The sequence below is a fragment of the Colletotrichum aenigma genome (assembly GCF_013390185.1).
Source record: "Colletotrichum aenigma strain Cg56 chromosome Unknown KSG_Cg56_contig04, whole genome shotgun sequence".
NCBI lineage: Eukaryota > Fungi > Ascomycota > Sordariomycetes > Glomerellales > Glomerellaceae > Colletotrichum > Colletotrichum aenigma.
Window position 1 is genome coordinate 4,860,794 of NW_023500910.1, and position 21,013 is coordinate 4,881,806.

Sequence of the window (21,013 nt, forward strand, 5' to 3'; positions counted from 1 at the left end):
GCCATACTATCGTGTACGTGTGTGTCTTTGCTTGTCAGGCACTGTTGTGAGGTGTGAAATATGTTTCTTAATCGAATCGAGCCGAGATGGTGAAATGAGATGAGCCTGGAGTATGCTCTGCCTGTGGTTTTCCCCGACCGGCAAAGTCAAAACGGATGAGCGAATCTAGAAACGACCTCGTTTATCTCACGTCAAGGCATGTTCCCGTTGCTTTTGCAGAACCCTGAGCTGGGGTTCGAAAGCAATACACCTGACACCGGATTTCTACAACGCCGTTGCAACCTTGAAACTGGTCTGCATACCTACATGTTGTCTGCGAGGGCCGGCTCGGATTCTCGCTGTTTTTCCTTCTTCAACAGCTTGCCGGCTCAATCGGCATGGCAGCGAGCCTCTAGATCGTCCCGATGCCGGACAGATTCTTCATGTAGTCTCAGTCTTCCAAACGATTCCCCATGATTTCAAATCACCACAAACTTTGCGTGGAGTCCTGGTGGGTTACCCAGGCTAAGGGAAACGGGCCCGCAAGCGATGTTTGTCCCCGGCCTCGGCTCGGCAGAGAGGTCGGAGCCAGGTGCCAGGAGGCCCCGCAAGAGGGAAGCGAGACGGGACCTCACCACCACGGTGGGTGGCATGCGAACTAGGGAGACTAAAGTGACTAACTGCTGAGCCTTGCCGGTTTCGAATGGCCTTCTTTTTCGTCTTGGAAGGTTGTACCGTGATTGTTGCTTTTGCGGGATTTCCGCCTTGCATTCCGCCTGCTACTCTGGGTTGATCATGGACGGTCTTGTTCGGAAGAAGCAATTGCGGGACACTGGGCGCGCGTCCAGTGCTCCCGTAGACGACAATCGCCAAGATTTATGATGGTTGGGCAGGTGAGAGCAGTTGACCATCCGCGTTGAAGCTTGGCTCTCTGGTTAAATGGTCTGACATGTCTATAAATAAGAGAGGGGAAGAGGCGCACATATGCGGTGTGAATTAAGGCTAGATGTGAATACCGTGAAGCTTGGGTTTATTTATGGAATATCACGTCTTGGTAGCGGCAGCACAGTTAAGAGGCTGGAGCAAGATGGGATGACGGGAAGTCAAATGACGGCCATCCCTCCCACCGTTTTCTGTTGTGCTAATGTAGACACGATCATTGGCCGGGGCAGGTCAGCGGAAAAGGAAGCAAAGAGCTCTGTGCGATCGATGAATTGCACGCCATCGGTACGTAGTGCCCCTCAAACCCCGGCTCCGTCCCGGACAGACCTCCGGGAGGTTGCAGTGCGCTCCCCTGCAGGGCACGTTTCCTTGGACTTGTTTCCCTCTGCTCGTCCCAACCTTTAGATGTTTGCGCATATGTGACTTGCGTTGAATATTTGCATTTGCTTTCGGTGTGCAGCTGCCAAATCATCCAGATTTGCAAACTACAGGGCTTCTCGGCTGCTGTAACGGAAAGAGTCGGCATCTGTGTAATTGGATGTGCCCGTCTTTCTGAACGCAAGAAGACATGTAGTTCTCCCAGCTCTCTAGAGACTTATCGCTTGAAAAAGAGTACATCTAGTTTGCGTCATTATCGTAATTTCGCATCTATAACATTCTCCTCGAGCCATTTCAAGTCTTCCTACACTCGATGCCGCCTCCGAAAAGTGCCGAGGGCTCTTTATCCTGACCCAATCCCTGGAGAACAGTCTCATTTCGCGGCCATGTTGAACCGCGAGCGAGCCGCAATTCAATCACCACCAAGATGCCTCAGCGTATTATCCCGGCGCAATGAGCCTGCCGCCCGCGACCGTTCATCTGGCCCAGACGAACCTCAATCCTGGGACTCACACGGAAACTTTTTGGATGGACTGCGCTGCAACCCCCCATCCGTGAAACCCCCGTCCACGAGATCCCAAGGCGGCAGCAACAACCCCGGTCTCTCGCTTCGACTGAGGTGATTTGTATTACAGAGGCCCGGGCAACGCAGCACAATATTTTTCTCCCGGGTGATCAGCGAGGAACGGCCCCACCAGAGGGCCCGCACGATGACGATGGCGGTTCGGCCTTGTCAACCTCAACCTCAACCTCATGCAGCGAGCTCTTTTCCTTTTCCATCCCAGTGCCGGGATTTGAATCTGCATGCGGATTTGGTCTCCTGTCTCATTCGCCCGCCTCTCTGTTTACTTTGCAGCACTGGGACTTGGCAAAAGTACCCAGCCCTTTCCATCACACTTGAGCATGTCAAGAGAACGCTACAAGTCCTGGTCGACGAGGGTCCCCGGGACCATTTCATCTCTCAACGGCCCTCCTGTAGGCCAGGTTTACTAGCCCCCAATCCCATCCCAAATCGACTTCTTGCTTCCCCATTCTTCGTCATAGACTAGACATAGCGGACAGACGGTCGTCTCCACGGCCGTTCTTCACTCCCATTGCCATCTCAACATTACGCACGCCGCGGCCGGTGCCTTGCTCGGCGGCCACCGGTCCATCGCCTGAGCCGCTTCCCCCTTCAATGTCGCACAAAAATCACCACGAGACGACGCGGTCGCTTCTGTGTTTTGCGTTTTCCCTTGTACACGGGTGCTGGGCCAAGACCCAGGTACCAGCCCTCCTGGAAGCACACAGACTCGCACAGACTTGGGATGATGGCATCGTCCGGTGCCGGGCTTCGATCTCCCGCAGCCGCATGTTCTGTTCCTAGCTTGAACTAATCTAAGTAAGGCCAAGCAGCGCCGCCGCCCTCCTGGGCCTCACAACTGCCGCAACGGCGCCCCCTCCACCCCCCTTCCAACCACGCTCCATCGCCCTTCTCACGCCAGTTCTAGACAACCCGGACCGAGCTCTAGCCCCTCTAATAGCCCACGTTGTCTAGATGTAACCTTATATCGAGCGTAGGCTGGATCCATGGGCCATGGACGGTAGTACCGTCCATGTTTTGCCTGCCTCGCCCGTGAGGCACACAAACTGCGGCCAAGGCATGCCATGAGCACACAACATCAGAGGTCCGGGACTGTGGGCGCTTCTGCGATGAATCACAACAACTCGTTTTCCAATCTCACAACATCTGTCGCCCCCCTCTTTCCTCCTTGGGCGCCCCCCTTTTTGTGGGGGGCTGCTTGCCTGATATGATTATGATGCTGTTATTCCTCAGTCCTGGCCGTGCCTCCTTCGCAGGAAGCAGTGCTGTTGTGCTCACCTGCCCCGGGATGTGGATGTGTTTTTGTTCTGGGCAAAGCTGCCTTCCTGCCTTAGTGCCTTTGCCGGGCCGGTGAAGACCTCCTCCACAAGCTCATGATTAGCAATACCGGCACAATTCTTGGGCTTGTGCTCTGACAAGTGTCATTCTCTTGCCGATCTGCCCTCGCATTGAGTTCAGCATGCTTTTGCCCTAGTCGTCTTTAGCTTGTATAGAGCTCCGCTTGTCAATCCAGGCCTCTGGAGTTCATAAGTAGGCTGCCGCCCTCCATTGTTTTCTCGTTTTAGTCGATAGTCTTGGAAAAGTACCAATCCTTTCCGCATAAGACATTGGAAACGTTCCGTGGTCTGAAGCTGGTTCTGATATCCAGCAGGCGAGCTACTTGTCACAGTCAGCCCTTGGCGCACACCCAATATGCATACCACCCTGCTGCTGGCCGGCCTCGGCCTGGCCACCCTCTCCTCCGCCGGCTGCCCCTTTGCAGATCCGGCCAACATCAAGGCGCGCTCCGATGATGATGGCTCGCGGGATCACGTTGCGAGCTACGAAGTCGACGACAGCGAAGGCTACCTGACGTCCGACGTTGGCGGCCCAATCGAGGATCAGACCAGTTTGAAAGCCGGCATCCGCGGTCCCACTTTGCTAGAGGACTTTATCTTCCGCCAGAAGATTACTCACTTTGACCACGAGAGAGTAAGAATCTCCTGAGCTGTCGTTCGCTTTCATGGCTAACCAATGCGCCCACAGGTCCCTGAACGAGCGGTACATGCCAGAGGCGCCGGTGCCTACGGAACATTCACCAGCTATGGCGACTACTCCAACCTGACCGCTGCGTCATTCCTCAGTGAGAATGGCAAGGAGACGCCGACATTCGTGCGGTTCTCTACAGTCGCTGGATCCAGGGGAAGTGCCGATACGGCAAGAGACGTCCATGGGTTTGCCACGAGATTGTATGTACCGGCCAACATCTGGTGAACTTCATGCGCTAACGGAATAGCTTCACGGACGAGGGCAACTTTGATATCGTGGGAAACAACATTCCCGTGTTCTTCATTCAGGATGCGATCCAGGTGAGTGCCCGTTGAGAAAAGCACCAAAAGCACTGATCTGACGATCCATAGTTTCCCGACTTGATCCATTCCGTCAAGCCTAGCCCCGACAACGAGATCCCCCAGGCGGCTACCGCTCACGATTCGGCATGGGACTTCTTCAGCTCCCAGACCAGCACTCTGCACACCCTGTTCTGGGCCATGGCTGGATACGGCATTCCCAGAAGCTACCGCCACATGGTGAGTATGATTGTCTCGGAGTTCAGGAAACATGGTTAATAACAGTCTCAGGACGGCCATGGCGTGCACACCTTCCGCCTCGTAAAAGAGGATGGCACCTCGAAGCTCGTCAAGTGGCACTGGAAGACTCTGCAGGGCAAGGCGAGCTTGGTCTGGGAAGAAGCCCAAATTGTCTCGGGCAAGAACGCCGACTACCACCGCCAAGACCTCTGGGACGCCATTGAGTCCGGCAACGGCCCCGAATGGGAGCTCTGCGTCCAGGTGCTCGACGAAGAGGACACCCTCAAGTATGGCTTCGACCTCCTGGACCCTACCAAGATCGTCCCTGAGGAGATTGCCCCTCTCCAGAGGCTTGGCAAGATGAAGCTGGACGCCAACCCGGTCAACTACTTTGCCGAGACAGAGCAAATCATGGTATGTCTCTATCCCAGCCACCCCTGGCCCGCAACTAACCAGCGGCAGTTCCAACCCGGCCACATCGTCAGAGGCGTCGACTTCACAGATGACCCCCTGCTCCAAGGCCGCATCTTCTCGTACCTGGATACCCAGATCAACCGCCACGGCGGCCCCAACTTTGAGCAGCTGCCCATTAACCGTCCAGTAACGCCCATCCACAACAACAACCGGGACGGCGCGGGCCAGAACTTTATCCACCGCAACAAGTACCCATGTGAGTTATGGCCTTGTCCAGATGAGATGCCTCGTTGCTGACCCAAGTGTAGACACGCCCAACACCTTGAACAAGGGCTTCCCCGCGCAGGCGAACCAGACCCAAGGTAGGGGCTTCTTCACAGCCCCGGGACGCACCGTCACCGGCCACCTCGTCCGCGAGGTCTCCGACACCTTCGATGACCACTGGTCTCAGCCGCGCCTCTTCTACAACTCCCTCACGCCCGCCGAGCAGCAGTTCCTCGTCAACGCCATCCGCTTCGAGACCAGCCACCTCGAGTCCGACACCGTCAAGCAGAACGTGCTCACCCAGCTCAACAAGATCTCCAACGACATCGCCAACCGCGTCGCCGACGCCCTCGGCATGGCCCACCTCCAGCCCGATCCCAAGTACTACCACGACAACACCACCCAGGGCCTCTCCATCTTCGGCTCGAAGTTGCCTACCATCGCCACGCTCAAGGTCGGCGTGCTCGCCAGCCAGGCCGTCAACGGCTCCGTGGCCCAGGGCGCGCAGCTCAAGGACGCCTTCGCGGCCGACGGCGTCCTCGTCACCGTCATCGCCGAGAAGCTCGCCGACGGCGTGGACATGACGTACGCCCAGGCCGACGCTACCTCCTTCGACGGCGTCGTCGTCGCCAGCGGCGCCGAGAGCCTGTTCAACGGCACCAACAAGTCGCCCCTCTACCCTGCCGGCCGCCCCGCGCAGCTCGTCATCGACTCCTACAGGTGGGGCAAGCCCGTCGGCGGTCTCAACACGGCGCTGAGCAGGTCTCCCTCGCTCGGCGTGGAGGACGGCGACGGAGTCTACTCGGCTGATGGTGTGAGTGCCCTCGTGGAGGACTTCAAGGCGGGACTGGCGACGTTCAGGTTCACCGACCGTTTCGCGATGGACTAAGGGTTGTCCGTTGCTGTCAGCGGGGGATAAATCTCTCTTCTTGTGTATAGTTACGCCCGTCCACGTTGAGAATGAGGCATAGAGTACGACTTTTAGGTATCAATACAATCAATCATGAACTAGACCTGCCCCTGCCACTCCACATCTTTCAATGCATTGATTCATACAAACATTCTCGCAATACGGGTCTCGACGATTTGGAACGGATGAATGAGGAGGATACTGGGTCAATTCATTGTGGTCCGAGAACCAAAACGCCCGCCGTCCCTGAAAAAAAGAACCAACGTACGCGAATCGGATACTCTCGATTCGTCAAATCTCTACTAACAACACTATCATCACCTCCCTGTCTCCTCGTCCACACAGCCCTCCCGCGTCATCCCAGAAAACAAATCCTTTCCTCTCCTCGGACCTGCCGCATCTTGACATGAGTTTCCATTGCCTAATCCGTTTTTCTTGTCCGTTCGTTATTCCCACGTGCGTAGTATTCCTTCGCCCTGCGGCTTTTCCTTCGGTGCTTTGGTGTGGGTGCTTGTGTGCCGACTTGCCCGTGTACCATACATGTGTGTCTGCGAGAACAAATCACACGTGTTGGGATACAGGCAGCCCGAGGGAAGCGGGTAATCAAGTTTTTTTTGAAAGAAAAAATAAAGCGAAAACGCCAGCCCATTGGGACCTCTGCTCATTCTGATGAGGGAGATCCCGACCATGCATATAAGAATAGGAAGCGAGAAGGGATGTGAAGGAAAAATAAACCAACAAAAGTTTACATCGTGCTGTCGTCGCTGCCTTTGCATTACCATTCGTTTGGGAATACACCAGTAATAATAATAAGTAAAAAACGCAGCCGGCCCCTTTCATCGTGATCATCATAGGCTTCTTTTTTTTTTTTTTTTGTGTTTTCGCAGCGCCGCCCTTCCTTGTGGGCGAAGGTGGCAGCGCTGACAGTGCGAGGTTACCTCCCTTGAGGCCTCGAGCTGGTCATCTCGCCGTACCGTCCACGCTGCTGCGTCGTGTCGTAGGCCTGCAGAACTCTCGTTTGACTCTCATCTGCCTGCGAGAAGGCGTAGCCACGCTGCTTGCGCATGCGCTGTACTTGGCGCACCTTGCGGATAGCTTTTTGGAATTGCTCCATTCTGGATGAATGTTAGTTATCAGATCCAACAACGGCAAAGGAATGCTACATACCTTGGTCTGTAATCTTGAATGTTGTACTTTTGAATCTCCTGGATGTGGTGGTAGGTCTGCGGCATGTACATGCGCTTGGCGAACTTCCAGGCAAAATCTCTCAGAAGACACATTATGGCCAGTGAGATGGTCTGCAGCCAGAAGACGGGGCTGCTGTACAGCTTGGGAATGACACCGTGGTACTCGGCCGAGAATGGGATCATGGGCGCGACCGTACCGTAGAGAGCGATGAAGCCCCACCAGAAGAGCATGCTGCCGGGGATGGCAATGACATGGTACTTGGTCCAGTTGTTCGTAATCAGAGCAGCCTTGCCCAGGACGGTGAGAAGAACAGCGGCATAGAGTGCAGTACCCCAGACCCAGTGACCGGCAATCTGGCCGTCGCCCTGGATGAGGTCACCGTACCAGATGAGCTCGCCAAATACGTAGAGGATGATGGAGTGGTAGATGGCATTGGCGACCCATTCGGCGAAGATCTTGATCTTGAAGAACTGGTTCTGCTGGCCCATGGTGTACAGCTGGGGGTAGCGGTCAAGAAGTCTAGCCGAGATGAACTGGTCAAGGATACCCAGAGCCAGGGGGGGCAAGACGGTGTAGAAAACGTTGTAGAATGACAGCGTCCAAGACTCGTAAATGACCGCGCCAGAGAAGACGTTTTGGAATGTGTACTGTGGATGTCAGCAAGCATGCAGTCAGGCGGGAGTTGGGGGAGACTAACCCAGAACTGGGTCATGTAGAGGGTGATGTTCTTGTAAAATGAGAACAAAATTGTCTTGGCGACACGCTGGTAACTCCAGGCACCGTGAACCAACAGGAGCTTTCTGAGGTAGCGGAACTGTCCAATGGACACATCGGCACTTCGGGCGGCTTGGAGACCTTCCATACCACTGATACCAACACCGATGTGAGCAGCCTGAATCATGGAGACGTCGTTGGCACCGTCACCGATGGCGAGCAGGATGGACTCCTTTTGGTACTTCTTGACCAGCTTGACGACCAGGGCTTTCTGCAAGGGAGAGACACGGCAGCAAATGACTGCTTTGCACATGATAGCGAGGTCGAGGAAGAGCTTTTCCATGTCCTTCTCGAGAGCGAAAGTAAGCGACTTGCCGTCGATAATGAGGGCTAGGGTCTCCGTTTCGATTGTTCCGTCGCCTTGAGTTCGAATGGCGTCAATCTTCTTCTGCAGGTTGTCTCGAGTCGCGGCGGCGCTTTCCTCATTGACAATGAGAAGCATCATATCCTCGCTAAGGAGCTTGCAACTCATGCCAATGTTGATGGCGGTTTCCTGACGATCGCCAGTCAGAACCCACACCTTGATGTTGGCCTGCTGGAGCGTGTGGATAGTCTCAGGGACACCATCTTGGAGACGATCTTCAATAGCGGTCGCACCCAGGAGGTAAAAGTCCTTCTCAATGAGCTCGGAGGCCTTGTCCAGCTCGTCGGCACGGTTACCACCGACCGTGGTGGATGCCTTGTCGTAGATCTGGTACCATTCCTGGAATTCCTGCTCGGGAACCTCGCGCATAGCCAAGCAGAGCGTTCTCAGACCCTCGGAGGCGTATTCTTCCAGGTGACGGAGGGTGGCTTCAACATGCGGGTTCTGGTCGTTGAGACGCTCGAGAATGACAGTGTCAGCTCCCTTGCAGTAAACGCGAATCTTTCCATCGGGGCACCGGTAAATCGTGGACATGCGCTTTCGGGTTGAGTTGAATTCACAGACCGCCAACAGTTCGTATTCCATTTCCCGTCCATGCGCTTCGATAAACACTGATCTCGGCTTGCGATCCGTGAAGACGTAGCCAAGCTCTGCCGCGCCCTCGACCAGGGCGCCCTCATCGGGAGAAGCTGCTTGATACTTGATCTTGCCGCCCTTTTCGTCGCTTCGCTCGGGAATAACCGTGTGGCAGGTAGCCAGCAGAGACAGGAAGTGGTCAATGACGGGGGCGGTCTCGTGGCTCTTGAGGTTCTCGGCCAATCGCTTGTAGTCGTGGATGCCTACTTCAACACCATCCTGGACCGTAGCCCTGAGGTCTTCCGGCACATCCTCTGCGTACTGGATTCCGCCAATCGAGGCCTGCTTGAACTCCATCATATTGCAGGTAAGGGTACCGGTCTTGTCGGAGAAGACGTACTCAACCATGCCAAGTTCCTCCACCAAGCTGGATGTTCTGCAGTTTGCCGGGGTGTCCGTCTTGTCGTAGTAAATATCCAGGTCGTCGTTGATAAGAATGCCGTGCCAGTACTTGACCATCTCCAAAGTGACGAAAAGCGAGATGGGCACCAGAGAGGAGAACAAGACCCAGTATGTGACCATGTCCTTAAAGAAGGTCTTGATGATGTCGCTCGCGGAACCTGTGGAGTCAAGCTGCAGGTAGGACAGGGCCTGTCCCTCAACCTTGCGCTGAACGAGATCGCCCACTGTGCAAATAACACTGAGGACGAGGAGGATGCCGACCAGGACCAGGACCAAGATGTTCAGCTTCTTCTCTACCTTTGTGCGCTTGATGGGTGCCGCCGTGGCGTTGCGCATGAGCTTTGTCTCGTGGCCAGTGAAGACAACGACACCGTGAATCCAGGGAGTGTTTCGCAGAGTGGCACCACGGAGGAGGAGCTGCTCGGGGTTCAAAGGCAGCTCTTTCTCTCCACCGCCAGCCTGCATCGTCAAAGTGGCCTCATATGTGTACAAGCTGCTGTTGGGCTGCTCAGACTTGATGCGGCCGCCAAGCCTGCTCAGCTCGCTGGAGCTGACCATGGCACATGTCTCTGGGAGAGCTTGCTTGATCTTCAGGTTGGTCTCTCCGTCGAGGTTGGCTGTTTCGATATAACACAAGCCCTCCGGTTCGGAACTCGCAAGGAGAACAAGATCGGCGGGGAACGGCTCCTCGGATTCTACACGGATGATATCTCCCACTGAAACGTTGATCCACTTGGTCTCCTGGAAGCCGGTGCCGCGCAAGATGCGCGCCTTGGACGTGTTCAGCGCATTGTCAGCCTGTTTGCGACGGTAGTCCTCCACCAATTCCTTGCCCGCAGAGACCAGCATAACAATGAAGAGAGGGATAATCGTCGTGTATCGGTTGGTAGGCGAGAGGTTGGGGATCTGCTGCAGCGCAGCCGTGAACAGGAAGAAAATGTTGGCGAACTTGGAGAACTGCTCGAAGAGGAACTTGGGGAGGAAGCTTGCGACATTGTATTTCGCCGTCGAGATGTGGTTGTCGACATACTTGTTCGCGGCGTTCGCAGGCGGGTTGTTGAGGTGGATGATTCTGGGACCCAGAGTCGAGGGGTCCGGCTTGCTGCGACCGAAGCCAAACTTGAAGTTGCCCATGTCGAACTTCTTGCCCTGCTTGGCCTGTTGATCCGCGCCGGTAGCTCGTCCCTGGCCAGCCTCTGTTAAAGGAAGATCCATCTCCGAGTACCCTTGGCCCATGCCCAGTCTATTCTTCATGCGGCCAAAGAAGCCACCGCCCAGGCTGAGAACACTGTTACGGTTCCGGGCGTTGGCCCTGCCGGAGGGATCCGCGACATTGTTCTGGCTCGTGGTAGCTCCTCCCTGTTGGTAGTAAGAATCGTGTTCGGTCGGGTAGTCGTCGAAGTCGTCGGCGTATCGCTGATAATTGTTCAATTCTGAAGTTTGGCTGTAATGCCTCTGCATGTAGGGAGTGCCGGAAGCAGCGCCGCCACCGACACCGGGGGACGAGGGGCCGGCGGCTTGCGGTCTCAATGTCGAAGGTTGTTGCGCATTGTGTCCAGCTCCTCCAGCTCCTCCGCCACCAACAAAGTCGTCGTAGGATACGGAAGGGCGACCCTGAGCCTGGTCCTGCTCGTGGGCGTAGGATCGCAACAGGTCGTCATCGTTCATCGCGGATCGCTGTCCTCCACCGTAGACGGGTTGGTCGTTCTCCAGATCTAGTAACAGATCGTTGTTGGAAGGTCCTCCAGGAGGGCCTCCCGTCGGTCGTCCAGCCATGCGGGGGAGACTGGTTGTGTTGCTGTTGCTGGGCGATCAAGGTGTGAAGGTGTCGGAATGTCCAGCATGCAAGGTCGGGGGGTTGGTGGATTAAGGTCGTGTTTCCGGACACATGAAGGAAGGAGCGATGGGAATCGAAAAAGGGCGAAAGGCGGCAAACGCGGAGCGTTTTCGGCAGGCTACCTTTGGTCGGTCGACAGGTCAATGGAATTCGTAACCGCGGCGGCAGCGGGCGAGAGAGACGACGAGGCGACGACGACGGCGGCAGTGAGACTGATCAGCGTGAGAATGGGCGCCGCAGCTGGGCAATGGCAGTAGTAGCTGTTGGCGGGAAAAAAGAGTGGCCCAGCAATCCGTATTTGTTGCAGCACAGCCTCCTTCTGGCGCAGGATTAGGATTACACAGTGGTCGGGTTCGCGCTACGTCAACGGGCGGAGGGTGCTGGACGGAGGCGACGTAGACGCAAGTCGACGTAGGCTGAGCCTGGAATGGTCGGACAAGAGTGCCGTAGTACTGCAAAGTACCAGAATGCAAAGCAACGCAGTCGCTATGGGTGGTGTATGATGTATGTTGGTTGTGTTTGTATGGGCAGTCGGAAACAAGAGGGGATGTCTTTTGAGACCGGGAGGCCAGGAATTGAGGTGATGCGAGGAGTCTCGTCTGGCGGCAGAGGAGATGGGATCTGCGGATGGTCGTGTTTGAGGTGCTGGGTGCTTTGCTTGAACAGGCGGCGCCAGGGAGCGACGGACGGGACGAGACGAGACGACCTGGGAGAAGCACAGCAGTGCAATGCAGCGGTGCAGGCAGGCAAGCAGGCAGGGCAACAAGGTGTAGGTGGTGCTGCGGGTGCGGGTGCGATGGATGGATGGATGGTGCTGCGCAGGTGGCAGTAACTGATGAGGCGGGTTGGGGCAATGGTCAATTGGGGGGGACGCTGAGGAGGAGGAGGGTGGAGGAGACCCAGGAGGGGAGGGGCGCCTTGGTTGGTTGGAGAAGCTGAAGGGGTCCAGTCTCATCCGTCTGAGGTGGTCCCGGTCCAGTGTCTGGCCTGGCCGGCCCTGGGCTGGTCGCAGCTGGCAGTGCGTCTGTCTCCCCGGTAAAGGTTCTGTTTTGCGGCGCTGTTTTGCAGTGCTTCCACCTCTTCTGCGCTCTTACCAGCCAACCAGCCAGTCACTCACTCACGCACAACACAATACAAACCTGCGAACGACCTGGAGCCTGGGCATGATTTGGCCCTTGGGGGTGCCAGCTCCACCGATAGGGGCACGTGGGGCATGTTACTATTCGTGGGCCGTTTAGTGGCCGCTCCCATGGGCTTCAGACCTCCAACTCCCCGGCTTAGACGCACGACTGGTTGCAGGCGACCTCCACGACAATCGTCTTCTCTCGTACCGGATGGGACGAGCTGACGGGCCAAGACGATGGGGTCTGCCAGTCCGGTGTCCTTCAGCCACGATACCTACGACGGCAGGGCTGACTATGTACCTCATGCCGGACACTGGACGATGGCAGGACCTAAGGAATGCATCTCTCCGTCTTGCGTGCTTTCTCCCTCCATCGTCACTCGACTCTGGGGAACATGAGGTGACGGACCTACGGAATCTCGGAGCTGTCAGACCTTCCGTCAGTCAGCCACTGAGATTGACGCAAGCGAGCCAACAGCACGGCAGCACTTTAGTCTGTTCCCTTGGGGTTATCAACGGTCATTGCTCGAGCAATTGCGCCGTCGCTCAGACAGTGACCACCCCCCAACTGCTAACGCTTAACCGACAACGCCGGCCCTGGAGCCAGGCGAGAGGAAACAAAACAAGACGAGGCGAAAGGTCCCAGGCCAGGTTGCCAGAGCCAGGCCCCCCTTCCAGCCCGCGAGATAAAGGTCACCAGGGAAAGGAATTAAGCATCTCCCGCAGAACCAGAGAAAAAATTTCCCTCGTCCACTCGCCCCGAGCGATCTGTGATTACGTGTGGATACGATATCTCGCTCGTCCGAATTGACCAGACGAAATTTGGCTCGGCCATCTTGGAAAGTTGGAAACCATACCAAGCATTGTCCTGCGCAAACGTCCAGTGCCCCTGACTTGGCCTGCCACCTTGGCCCCCGTTGGCTGGCGAGGCGGACGCATCGCTGAAGAAAGCTGATGAGCAGATCCAATTTCAATTCCAGACTGGCTGGGGACCCCGTGAAAAGTCAGCGAAAGAGAGAAAACATTCAGAGGGCCCCTATTGTGGCTACCTGCGCTAATCCACGATCCCGACAGGTGTCGTTTGCGAATCCCAGCTTCGGTAGGGCGCTAGCTCCGCCCTCTGGTCTGGTCCCGGCCCATCCTCTGCACCAAAGACTTCAGCAGAACACGGCGCCGCTCTGCACTCTAAACGCGGAAGCCTGTGATGTTGCGTCACTTCGCAGTCTAGCTTTCCAGCCACCCGAGCCATGTCTTAGGTAATATAGCCCGCTAGTGGCGCTACCTTCGTCAACCGTTATCTTATCGATAGTCGGTTCCTCGGTCATCGTCTTCACCATCACGACTGTCACCAACCACCCCTCACTCCCATCCCAACGTTCATCTCCAGCTACCAATCCATCAACCACACCATGGTCTGCGCAAAGTGCCAGAAGCTCGGCAAGGGCGGTACAACCCTCGCGACGCCCTCCGTCAAGAAGAAGAGCGAAATCTACCACGGCTCCGCCACATCCTCCGCGTCCTCCTCGAAAGCGACCCTGGGCAGCACCGGCATCGGTAAGAGCAAGCTGCTCTCCAAGGCCGCCAAGAACCCCTACGCCCAGTACTCGAGCGCGTGCTCCAAGTGCAAGACAAAGGTCTCCCAGGGCCACGCCCTCTGCCAGTCGTGCGCCTACCGCGCCGACTCCTGCGCCTCATGCGGCAAGCCCAACAAGAAGAAGACCGCCGCGCCTGCTGTTGCGGGGCAGAAGTTCACATTGAAGTGAAGGACATCAGGGCATTCAGATAACACACGATAGAAGAGGACGTTGCGCCGATGTCGATGAGGATTATCGTACGCTTCTAGCCGATACATAAATGACGGTAGATACGAGGTGCTCCGGAGCAGTTGCGTGCAAGCGGTGCATCACAATTGGATCAGAATCTGCTCGGAAACAAGTAAACGCCGATTCGATCAAGCAAGAGACGACGGACGCGAGTGCGCGGCTGATAAGGGATATGCGCGGATAGCTTGGCCCGTTGAAGCTGAGGTTGGTCAAACCAGTCGAAGGTCACGTCGCACCGCATGGTCGCAATAGGATGACCATTCGCACGTGTAAGCGCAGACATGCCATATAGGCAAACCTCACAAGCTTAGAGAGAGCAAGCAATGCTTGACAAAAAAACATCATATTCATCGTTTCTAGTCATTCCCGACTACAAAATTACTCCTGCCTTTTTTGCCCACATCGTTAATGCCATGCTCTTCCAATCCATTAAATCAAATTCAAAACTCACAAGTTTGCCGTTGGCTTGTTGACCTTGGTATCCAACCACTCCTTGATCTGCTTGTTCACCTCCTCAGGCGCCTCCCACAGCGCCCAGTGCGTCGCCGTCACCTCGCCCCTCGTCAGGTCCACAAAGTGCTGGTCCATGCCCGCCGCCATCGACGCCGGCAGCGCCGCGTCCTTGTTCGCCAGGATGAACAGACTCGCCGGCTGGATCTTGATCGCGGCCCCCTCCTTCTCCGCCTTCTCCGCCAGCGGCAGCTCCTCCTCGTAGTTGATCTTGCGCGTGCGGTACCAGTTGAGCGGCCCGCGGAGCCCGCTGTGGGAGAACTGCTCGGCGTAGTAGGCGATCTCGTCCTCGCTCAGCAGCGGCGTGGGGCCCATCTTGCCGAGGTTCTCGAACACGACGCCCTGCTCCGTCGTGAAGACGAGCTCGCGGTTGGGGCCGCGGCCGCCGTAGATGCCCTGCAGGAACTGGCGGATGTCCTCGGGCGTCTTGACCTTGGCCTCGACGTCCGGGCCGCGCAGCTGCAGCTGGTACTTGAAGTTGTGGAACTTGCCCGCGGCGATGAGGTCGGCGAGGTCGAACCAGTACGTCGTGGGCGAGTTGTACGGCGTGCAGACGCTGAAGACGCCCTTGATGAGCGACGGGTGCCAAAGGGCGACGCGCCAGACGAGGGCACCGCCCCAGTCGTGGCCGCCGAGGATGATCTGCTCGCCGGGCCCCGCGACGTGCTCCGAGAGCGCCTTGACGTCGTCCGCCATGCTCTTGAGGGAGAACTCCTCGAGCTTCTCCGGGGACGCGGTCTGGCCGTAGCCCAGGCAGTCCGGGGCGACGACCTGGTAGCCCTGGGAGAGGAAGAAGGGGATCTGGTAGCGCCAGCCGAGGGAGATGTCGGGGAAGCCGTGGATGAGCACGACGGTGCCCTTGCGGGTGCCCTCAGGCTTGCCGTAGAGGTAGGAGTAGGTCTTGCCCCTGACCTCGGCCTGCTTCCGCTCGATGCGGGGGTCGTTGGGCGCGATCTTGTCGACAGCCATGTTGAAGGTGAGGTGGTGGTCTGGGTCGAGTGATAGAGACGACATTGGTGAGGCTCTTGTCGAGGGCAGCAGGCGTTCGTCCCTTATATACAGGTTGGCTTTGTTACGTCGGCCAAGCAGGAAGCCCTAGTCCAGAAAGCGGCCGTTACTCCGAAAGGTGAATCCCGTGCCGGTGCGGGGAATGAGGTGAGAAGCAACGAATCCGAGTCCGATATTGGGTATGCAGGATGCCGGAGCCAGTTGCGGGATCTACGCCGCCCGAAATCCTCTGTTATAAGAGTTGAGTCGTCAAGCCCGAGTCATTTAAAAATAGGCGTGTTGCACCACGTAAACTGGGTAGAATCACCCAAAACGTACGAGCGGTGTGCAAGTGAGCCTCGGCCTAAGGTAGCTCGAACGACGCTCCCCAAAAAGCTTCCCGCAAGCTGTAACAGAAGAGCGGGATGGCAGCGCCAGACGAGCAGAGAAAGAGGGGCAAGCTTTCGAGTGACAAGGACGTGACGTGGGGTCCGTGGGCGGCCGCGGCCACTGAAGACCAGAGGGCCGCATTGCGTTGGCGACCGGCGTGGCCGGGAACCCCACCCGCGCGGGGCTCTCGCATGTCTGCCATCGGAGTCCCTAGATGGAATCGTCCTAGCGCCTCCGTCCGCGTTGCAGCGATGCCTCGGCCCAGCGCCCAGGAACCACCTCAGAGGCTCAGAGACATGCACCGAACGCTCTCGCGCCGGGAGTTGGAGCAGCTCCCTGCATCGTTGGTTCGAAACCAGACACCACCATTGTGTCATCCCAACAGAAACAAAGCATCGGATTCCGAGGACGTCGGCAGCTTGCAGATCGGAAAACTGTAAATCTGCCGCCTGCATCTAGAGGTAGTCGCCGATTCTTCAACGGCACAAACGGCTGCTAAAGGTGACGGGTCCCCACTAGCCGAGGCGGCATCGCGCATCACACGTCACTCGGCCGACGCCGAGTCAGCTCATTGCCTCGATCGCTCCATGAATTGATGTCTTGCAGTTCCTTGATTTTCGTATTGCATATCTCCGGGGGGTCGTGGATATCTTTAAGTCAATGCCGCTCTGAACTCCAATTGGTATATCGTGACCCGACGTTCAATCTTTTTGCCCCTCATGAAATAGAAAAAGCGCTTCCCGTCCACCGGCGCCAATCGTTTTTGATAAAACGATAAAAAGCGTAACCTCATACGAGGTTTGAAAAGAATATTCGAGAGCCGCAACAGAACATTCGGCTCCCTTCATTAGTATATGACCATATCCTCCTCGGCGTCCTCGACAACATCGCCAGACTCATCGTGCGGCTCTCGGTCGTGTCTCTCAGTGTCGTGCGACAATGTGTTAGTGTCGGCTTTTAAAGCTTCGGCTGGTGGAGCTTCTGGGGCGGAGGTTGCATCTGTCGAAGCTTCAGCAGTCACCGGCGCAGACTGCTCTTGTCTCGTGGGCGGCCTGCTCCGACCGTAGCGCCGCTCGTGCTCTTCTCTTCGCTCGTTGAAAACCTCGACCTCTCTAGCGATGGTCGCCTTGGCGTCTTGTATCTGATCGTCTATCTCGTCTTCTTGCTCCCTGGTGAGCTTCCATGGCCGGAAGAACTACATCATCAGTCAGCATGATACCTACGAGTACCGACGGAAAACATACGATTTGAGGCTGTGTCTTTGTCCGCAGCGAATGCGCCATTGCAAGCATGTTGGAGTGCCGCGTCTTCATCTGTGAGGGGGTAATCAGCGAAACCGGGGCGCATGCTCGCATGGGAGGAACTGTCCACGCACGACTTTCTCATCAAACTTGATCTGCTCTTGCCATCGCACCTCGGTGATCCTGGCAACCTTCTCTGCCCGCCTCCTGTCGTCTTCCGCCCTTTGTTTCTGCGCTCTCTCCTGCTGTCGCTGCTCGACCTCCCTGCGCTTCTTGTGCTGGGAGCTGGTGTTGGTCTGACTGAGCGTGCTCAGCAAACCGCCAAACAGTCTCTTTCCTCGCTTCTTCTCCTCCTCTTTTGACAGATTGCCCCGACGGGCGGCGCTGCCGCCTGCGTCCGCATCGCGCGACCTCACGGCTGTTGGCGAAGCTCTGGGCTCTTGCGCGCGCCGGTCGCGATGGTCGTCATCCTCGATTCTCGGCCTTTTCGACGTCTCTTCCGGCTCCTCAGATATCGATGCAGCTTTGCGTTTCTGGGAAACGTCGGCTTCGGGGCTGACCGGCTCGGGATCGATGGCGTCGGCGGGTGGTGCCCTGGCATGCATGTCAGCTCGCTGTTTTTTCCAAAAAAAGTGTTGAGAAGACGTACTCCGTAAGGGTCGCCATTATCGACGTCGCGCAGACTCCGGAGCCTTTTAAACTGTTTGCGACGATGCTGCAATACGTAAAATAAAATTCGGTATCGTCCCGGCCGGGTGATGTTCAATGCGACTTCGCCGTGGTACCTATTGAAGCTCAAAAGCTCCTTCGTGAAGCTCCAAGGCTGAGGTTTGTCAGCGGGGTTGGCCACTCAGAAGAGGGCGCCCCGCAAATGACCCCACTTCGGTACGGATCAGACGGCGGCCGTACCAATTACCGCGGGAGAAACGTCGAGAAGAGGTGGCGAGGCTGAATAGTGTTGACTACCTCTTCGTCGCCATCATTGCAAACGTATCGCAACTTTGCGATCCACATCACAGTCGCTTCTCAACTCCCGCGACTTTCAACCTCAGCACATCTGGCGACCTTTTGCGCATAATCGCCCACCATGTCGCGTCATCATCCGTAAGTCCAGTTCACGCCCCAAACCACCAAACCGCGTACTGACCGTTCTCCTCCAGCGATCTCGTCATGTGCCGCAAGCAGGCCGGCATCGCCATCGGCCGCCTCTGCGACAAGTGCGACGGCAAGTGTCCCGTCTGCGACTCCTACGTCCGCCCCACGACTCTCGTCCGCATCTGCGACGAGTGCTCCTTCGGCAACTACCAAAACAAGTGCGTCGTCTGCGGCGGTGAGGGCATCTCGGACGCCTTCTACTGCTTCGAGTGCACGCGGCTCGAGAAGGACCGCGACGGCTGCCCCAAGATTATCAACCTCGGAAGCTCGCGAACCGACCTGTTCTACCAGAAGAAAACGAATCGCACGGCGACGTACTAGTCCCTACGTCGCCCGGGTCTGGGCACCGGTTATGTTTTCGGCTTGAGGCAGCATGGATACGAACAAGAAAATTTTGCGACACATGGGTATGGCATTGTGTACATGGCGTTTGGGCGTCAATTATCAGAGACAACGCACGAGGGTTTCACCATTTAGATCGAAAAGAATGATATCCCACTTTGCTTGATGGAACAGCCAGTTGCCAACTTGTTGAAATGCTCTCATTTTTGAACCAAACAAATATCCAAGGCCACAACAATTACGGCCGTTCATCCAGATTCATACTTATAGTACAGTGAAAGCCAAAGCTAGCCGGTGTCCGTCGTAATCATATGTAGCTAACCTTGACTCCCATTCCCGCTGTCGCCTTTACTTTGTTCCAACCATTACCAAGCACGCGCTGTATCCGCTCTCGGACATTCTTCTGTCCAAACATGACGACCAAACCCAAAATAAAAGCCACGAGCCGCATCAGCAGCATCGGGTTCGTCTTGAACGACGCCCCTAGCTGGTCAATGAGCTCCTTCAGCCGAGACACGACCATAGATGCCCTGCTTCCAAACGTCGGGTTGGCTGGTGACTTGCCCTTTGCCCGTGATACAGGCATCTTTGGGTTTGAATTTGACCCTGAAGCGTTTGAGACGACTCTGGCATGTCGCCCCTTGCTCGACCCTGCTTTGCTAGAGCCCGCCCTGCTCGGTGTCCTTTCGATGCCATAGTCCACCTCGGTGCCCTCTCGCCTGGCTTGTTCTTCTTCTAATCGCCTGCGTTCCCTCTCTTCATTTTCAGCTCTCAGTTTCTTGGCCTCCTCAATATCGCGCCTTAGTTGCTCTTCCTGTTGGCGTCTGTCTTCGGCTGCGCGCCTTTCTGCTTCTTGCTGTTCTTCCTGCAAGCTTTGCAGTGCTTGTAGGAACGCCTCGCGGCGTTCGTCGTCTAATACGGAGCTGACGCTGATGAATTCTCGGGCATAATCCCACTCATTATTACGCAACAAAACATGCAGCGTGTACAGCTCGAGGATCTTTACCCTCGCATTAAGGTCTCTCGGCGTGTCAGCGCCGCTCGTCCCCTTCGCCGGCGACCTGTGCCGGTGATTCAGCCGCGGGGACGGCGACGGCGTGTCGGAAAATCTCTGCGAGAGATCCAGATTTGGTGAGGTTGAGGCAGCGAGATAGCTCTCCAGCCTCTTTTGGTTCAATTCCTGCGTCCGGGCGTGAGCTAAGAGCAGCGTGGCGCTAGGGACCCGGTTAGCACATGATATCCAGCATCAGGCGACACCCAAATAAACAATTTTGCTTACAGGTTTATGACGACGTCGGAATCGACGTCGCTCTCGACGCCGTGGTATCCGTTGCGGACGACCTCCTCCCACACTTCTCCGTCCCTGACCTTGGTGCACAGCGAGCGCCACTCTTGGCTTCCAAACGCATCCTTTCCCTCGTCCGGCTCCAGCTCGACGATGGCGTTGAGCGTCGTCAGGTACAAGCTCCAGACCTTGATTCTCGTGGATCGAGACGCCCTCACGACGGGCGCGGGCTCTGTTGGGGCGCCGTCCGACTGTCCCGGTGTCGGTGTGATCAATGGCAAGATGGTGGATAGGGCCTCGGGCAGGCGACGCGTGAGGAAGAGGGTCGAGGCCTGGCGGTAAGTCTTTGAGATCTGCGAGGTGTGGCGCGAAGACGTTGATGAGGATAGCGAGGAGATGGAGCTCGAGAGCATGTGCGGAGGGAATGCGGATGCGGTTTCGGACGAGGCGAGCGTGGGACTCAGAGTCGCCGTGTAGGAGCCGTTGAGGGACGACATGTTGGCGGGCAATGGCATTTAGAGGATGGACAGCAGCAACAGGCAGGGCGGCGTCGGATTCAATCTGTCGGCATTGACGTGCCCCAGACGGGAGGGAAATTGACGAGGGGAGGACCAAGAAAAAGAACGGGGTTTGTTATGTATCCGGCGTGCGGAGAATGGCGGCCATCATACGCGTTCCTGCTCAAATGCCACCAGCGGGTAGTGATGAGAGCCGCGACATGTGGTCGTGGTTAGATTCGGATTGCCGGTGCTCGGTGGTGGTGCTGGGTTGCTGGTTGCTGTTCTGCTGGAGAATGGAGAATGGAGCTGGGGCAGTCTTCTGACTGAGGAGGAATGGAGTGCCCTGGGCCAATCACCCGCCGCAGCTGCGCAGGCACGGTTACACTTTTCGGCCGTGGCCAGACTTTAGCCTCGGTTTG

At 56.6% G+C, this 21,013-nt stretch overlaps 7 protein-coding genes across 7 annotated transcripts; 3 read left to right on the plus strand and 4 right to left on the minus strand.

The window, feature by feature from the left end:
- Positions 1-3,574: 3,574 nt before the first annotated feature.
- Positions 3,575-6,016, plus strand: cat-3 (Catalase-3; the record flags this gene model as incomplete). Its single annotated transcript, XM_037322380.1, has 7 exons — positions 3,575-3,853; positions 3,908-4,110; positions 4,158-4,230; positions 4,282-4,449; positions 4,501-4,863; positions 4,912-5,119; positions 5,172-6,016. The coding sequence occupies 7 exons, from the start codon at positions 3,575-3,577 to the stop codon at positions 6,014-6,016; spliced, it is 2,139 nt and encodes a 712-aa protein (XP_037179634.1).
- Positions 6,017-6,971: 955 nt separating this feature from the next.
- On the minus strand, positions 6,972-11,177 carry DRS2 (putative phospholipid-transporting ATPase DRS2; the record flags this gene model as incomplete). Its single annotated transcript, XM_037322381.1, has 3 exons — positions 6,972-7,152; positions 7,205-7,872; positions 7,923-11,177. The coding sequence occupies 3 exons, from the start codon at positions 11,175-11,177 to the stop codon at positions 6,972-6,974; spliced, it is 4,104 nt and encodes a 1,367-aa protein (XP_037179631.1).
- A 2,593-nt stretch (positions 11,178-13,770) lies between these two features.
- CGCA056_v007133 (uncharacterized protein) lies at positions 13,771-14,124 on the plus strand (the record flags this gene model as incomplete). The annotated part of the gene is made up of 1 exon (XM_037322382.1): positions 13,771-14,124. The coding sequence occupies one exon, from the start codon at positions 13,771-13,773 to the stop codon at positions 14,122-14,124; it is 354 nt and encodes a 117-aa protein (XP_037179632.1).
- Positions 14,125-14,631: 507 nt separating this feature from the next.
- Ephx2-1-1 (Bifunctional epoxide hydrolase 2) lies at positions 14,632-15,663 on the minus strand (the record flags this gene model as incomplete). Its single annotated transcript, XM_037322383.1, has 1 exon — positions 14,632-15,663. The coding sequence occupies one exon, from the start codon at positions 15,661-15,663 to the stop codon at positions 14,632-14,634; it is 1,032 nt and encodes a 343-aa protein (XP_037179629.1).
- Positions 15,664-16,918: 1,255 nt separating this feature from the next.
- On the minus strand, positions 16,919-17,978 carry CGCA056_v007135 (Pinin-like protein 1; the record flags this gene model as incomplete). The annotated part of the gene is made up of 4 exons (XM_037322384.1): positions 16,919-17,266; positions 17,316-17,384; positions 17,447-17,906; positions 17,962-17,978. The coding sequence occupies 4 exons, from the start codon at positions 17,976-17,978 to the stop codon at positions 16,919-16,921; spliced, it is 894 nt and encodes a 297-aa protein (XP_037179630.1).
- A 421-nt stretch (positions 17,979-18,399) lies between these two features.
- On the plus strand, positions 18,400-18,788 carry CGCA056_v007136 (PHD finger-like domain-containing protein 5B; the record flags this gene model as incomplete). Its single annotated transcript, XM_037322385.1, has 2 exons — positions 18,400-18,416; positions 18,473-18,788. The coding sequence occupies 2 exons, from the start codon at positions 18,400-18,402 to the stop codon at positions 18,786-18,788; spliced, it is 333 nt and encodes a 110-aa protein (XP_037179627.1).
- A 328-nt stretch (positions 18,789-19,116) lies between these two features.
- On the minus strand, positions 19,117-20,591 carry CGCA056_v007137 (uncharacterized protein; the record flags this gene model as incomplete). The annotated part of the gene is made up of 2 exons (XM_037322386.1): positions 19,117-20,023; positions 20,089-20,591. The coding sequence occupies 2 exons, from the start codon at positions 20,589-20,591 to the stop codon at positions 19,117-19,119; spliced, it is 1,410 nt and encodes a 469-aa protein (XP_037179628.1).
- Positions 20,592-21,013: the final 422 nt, after the last annotated feature.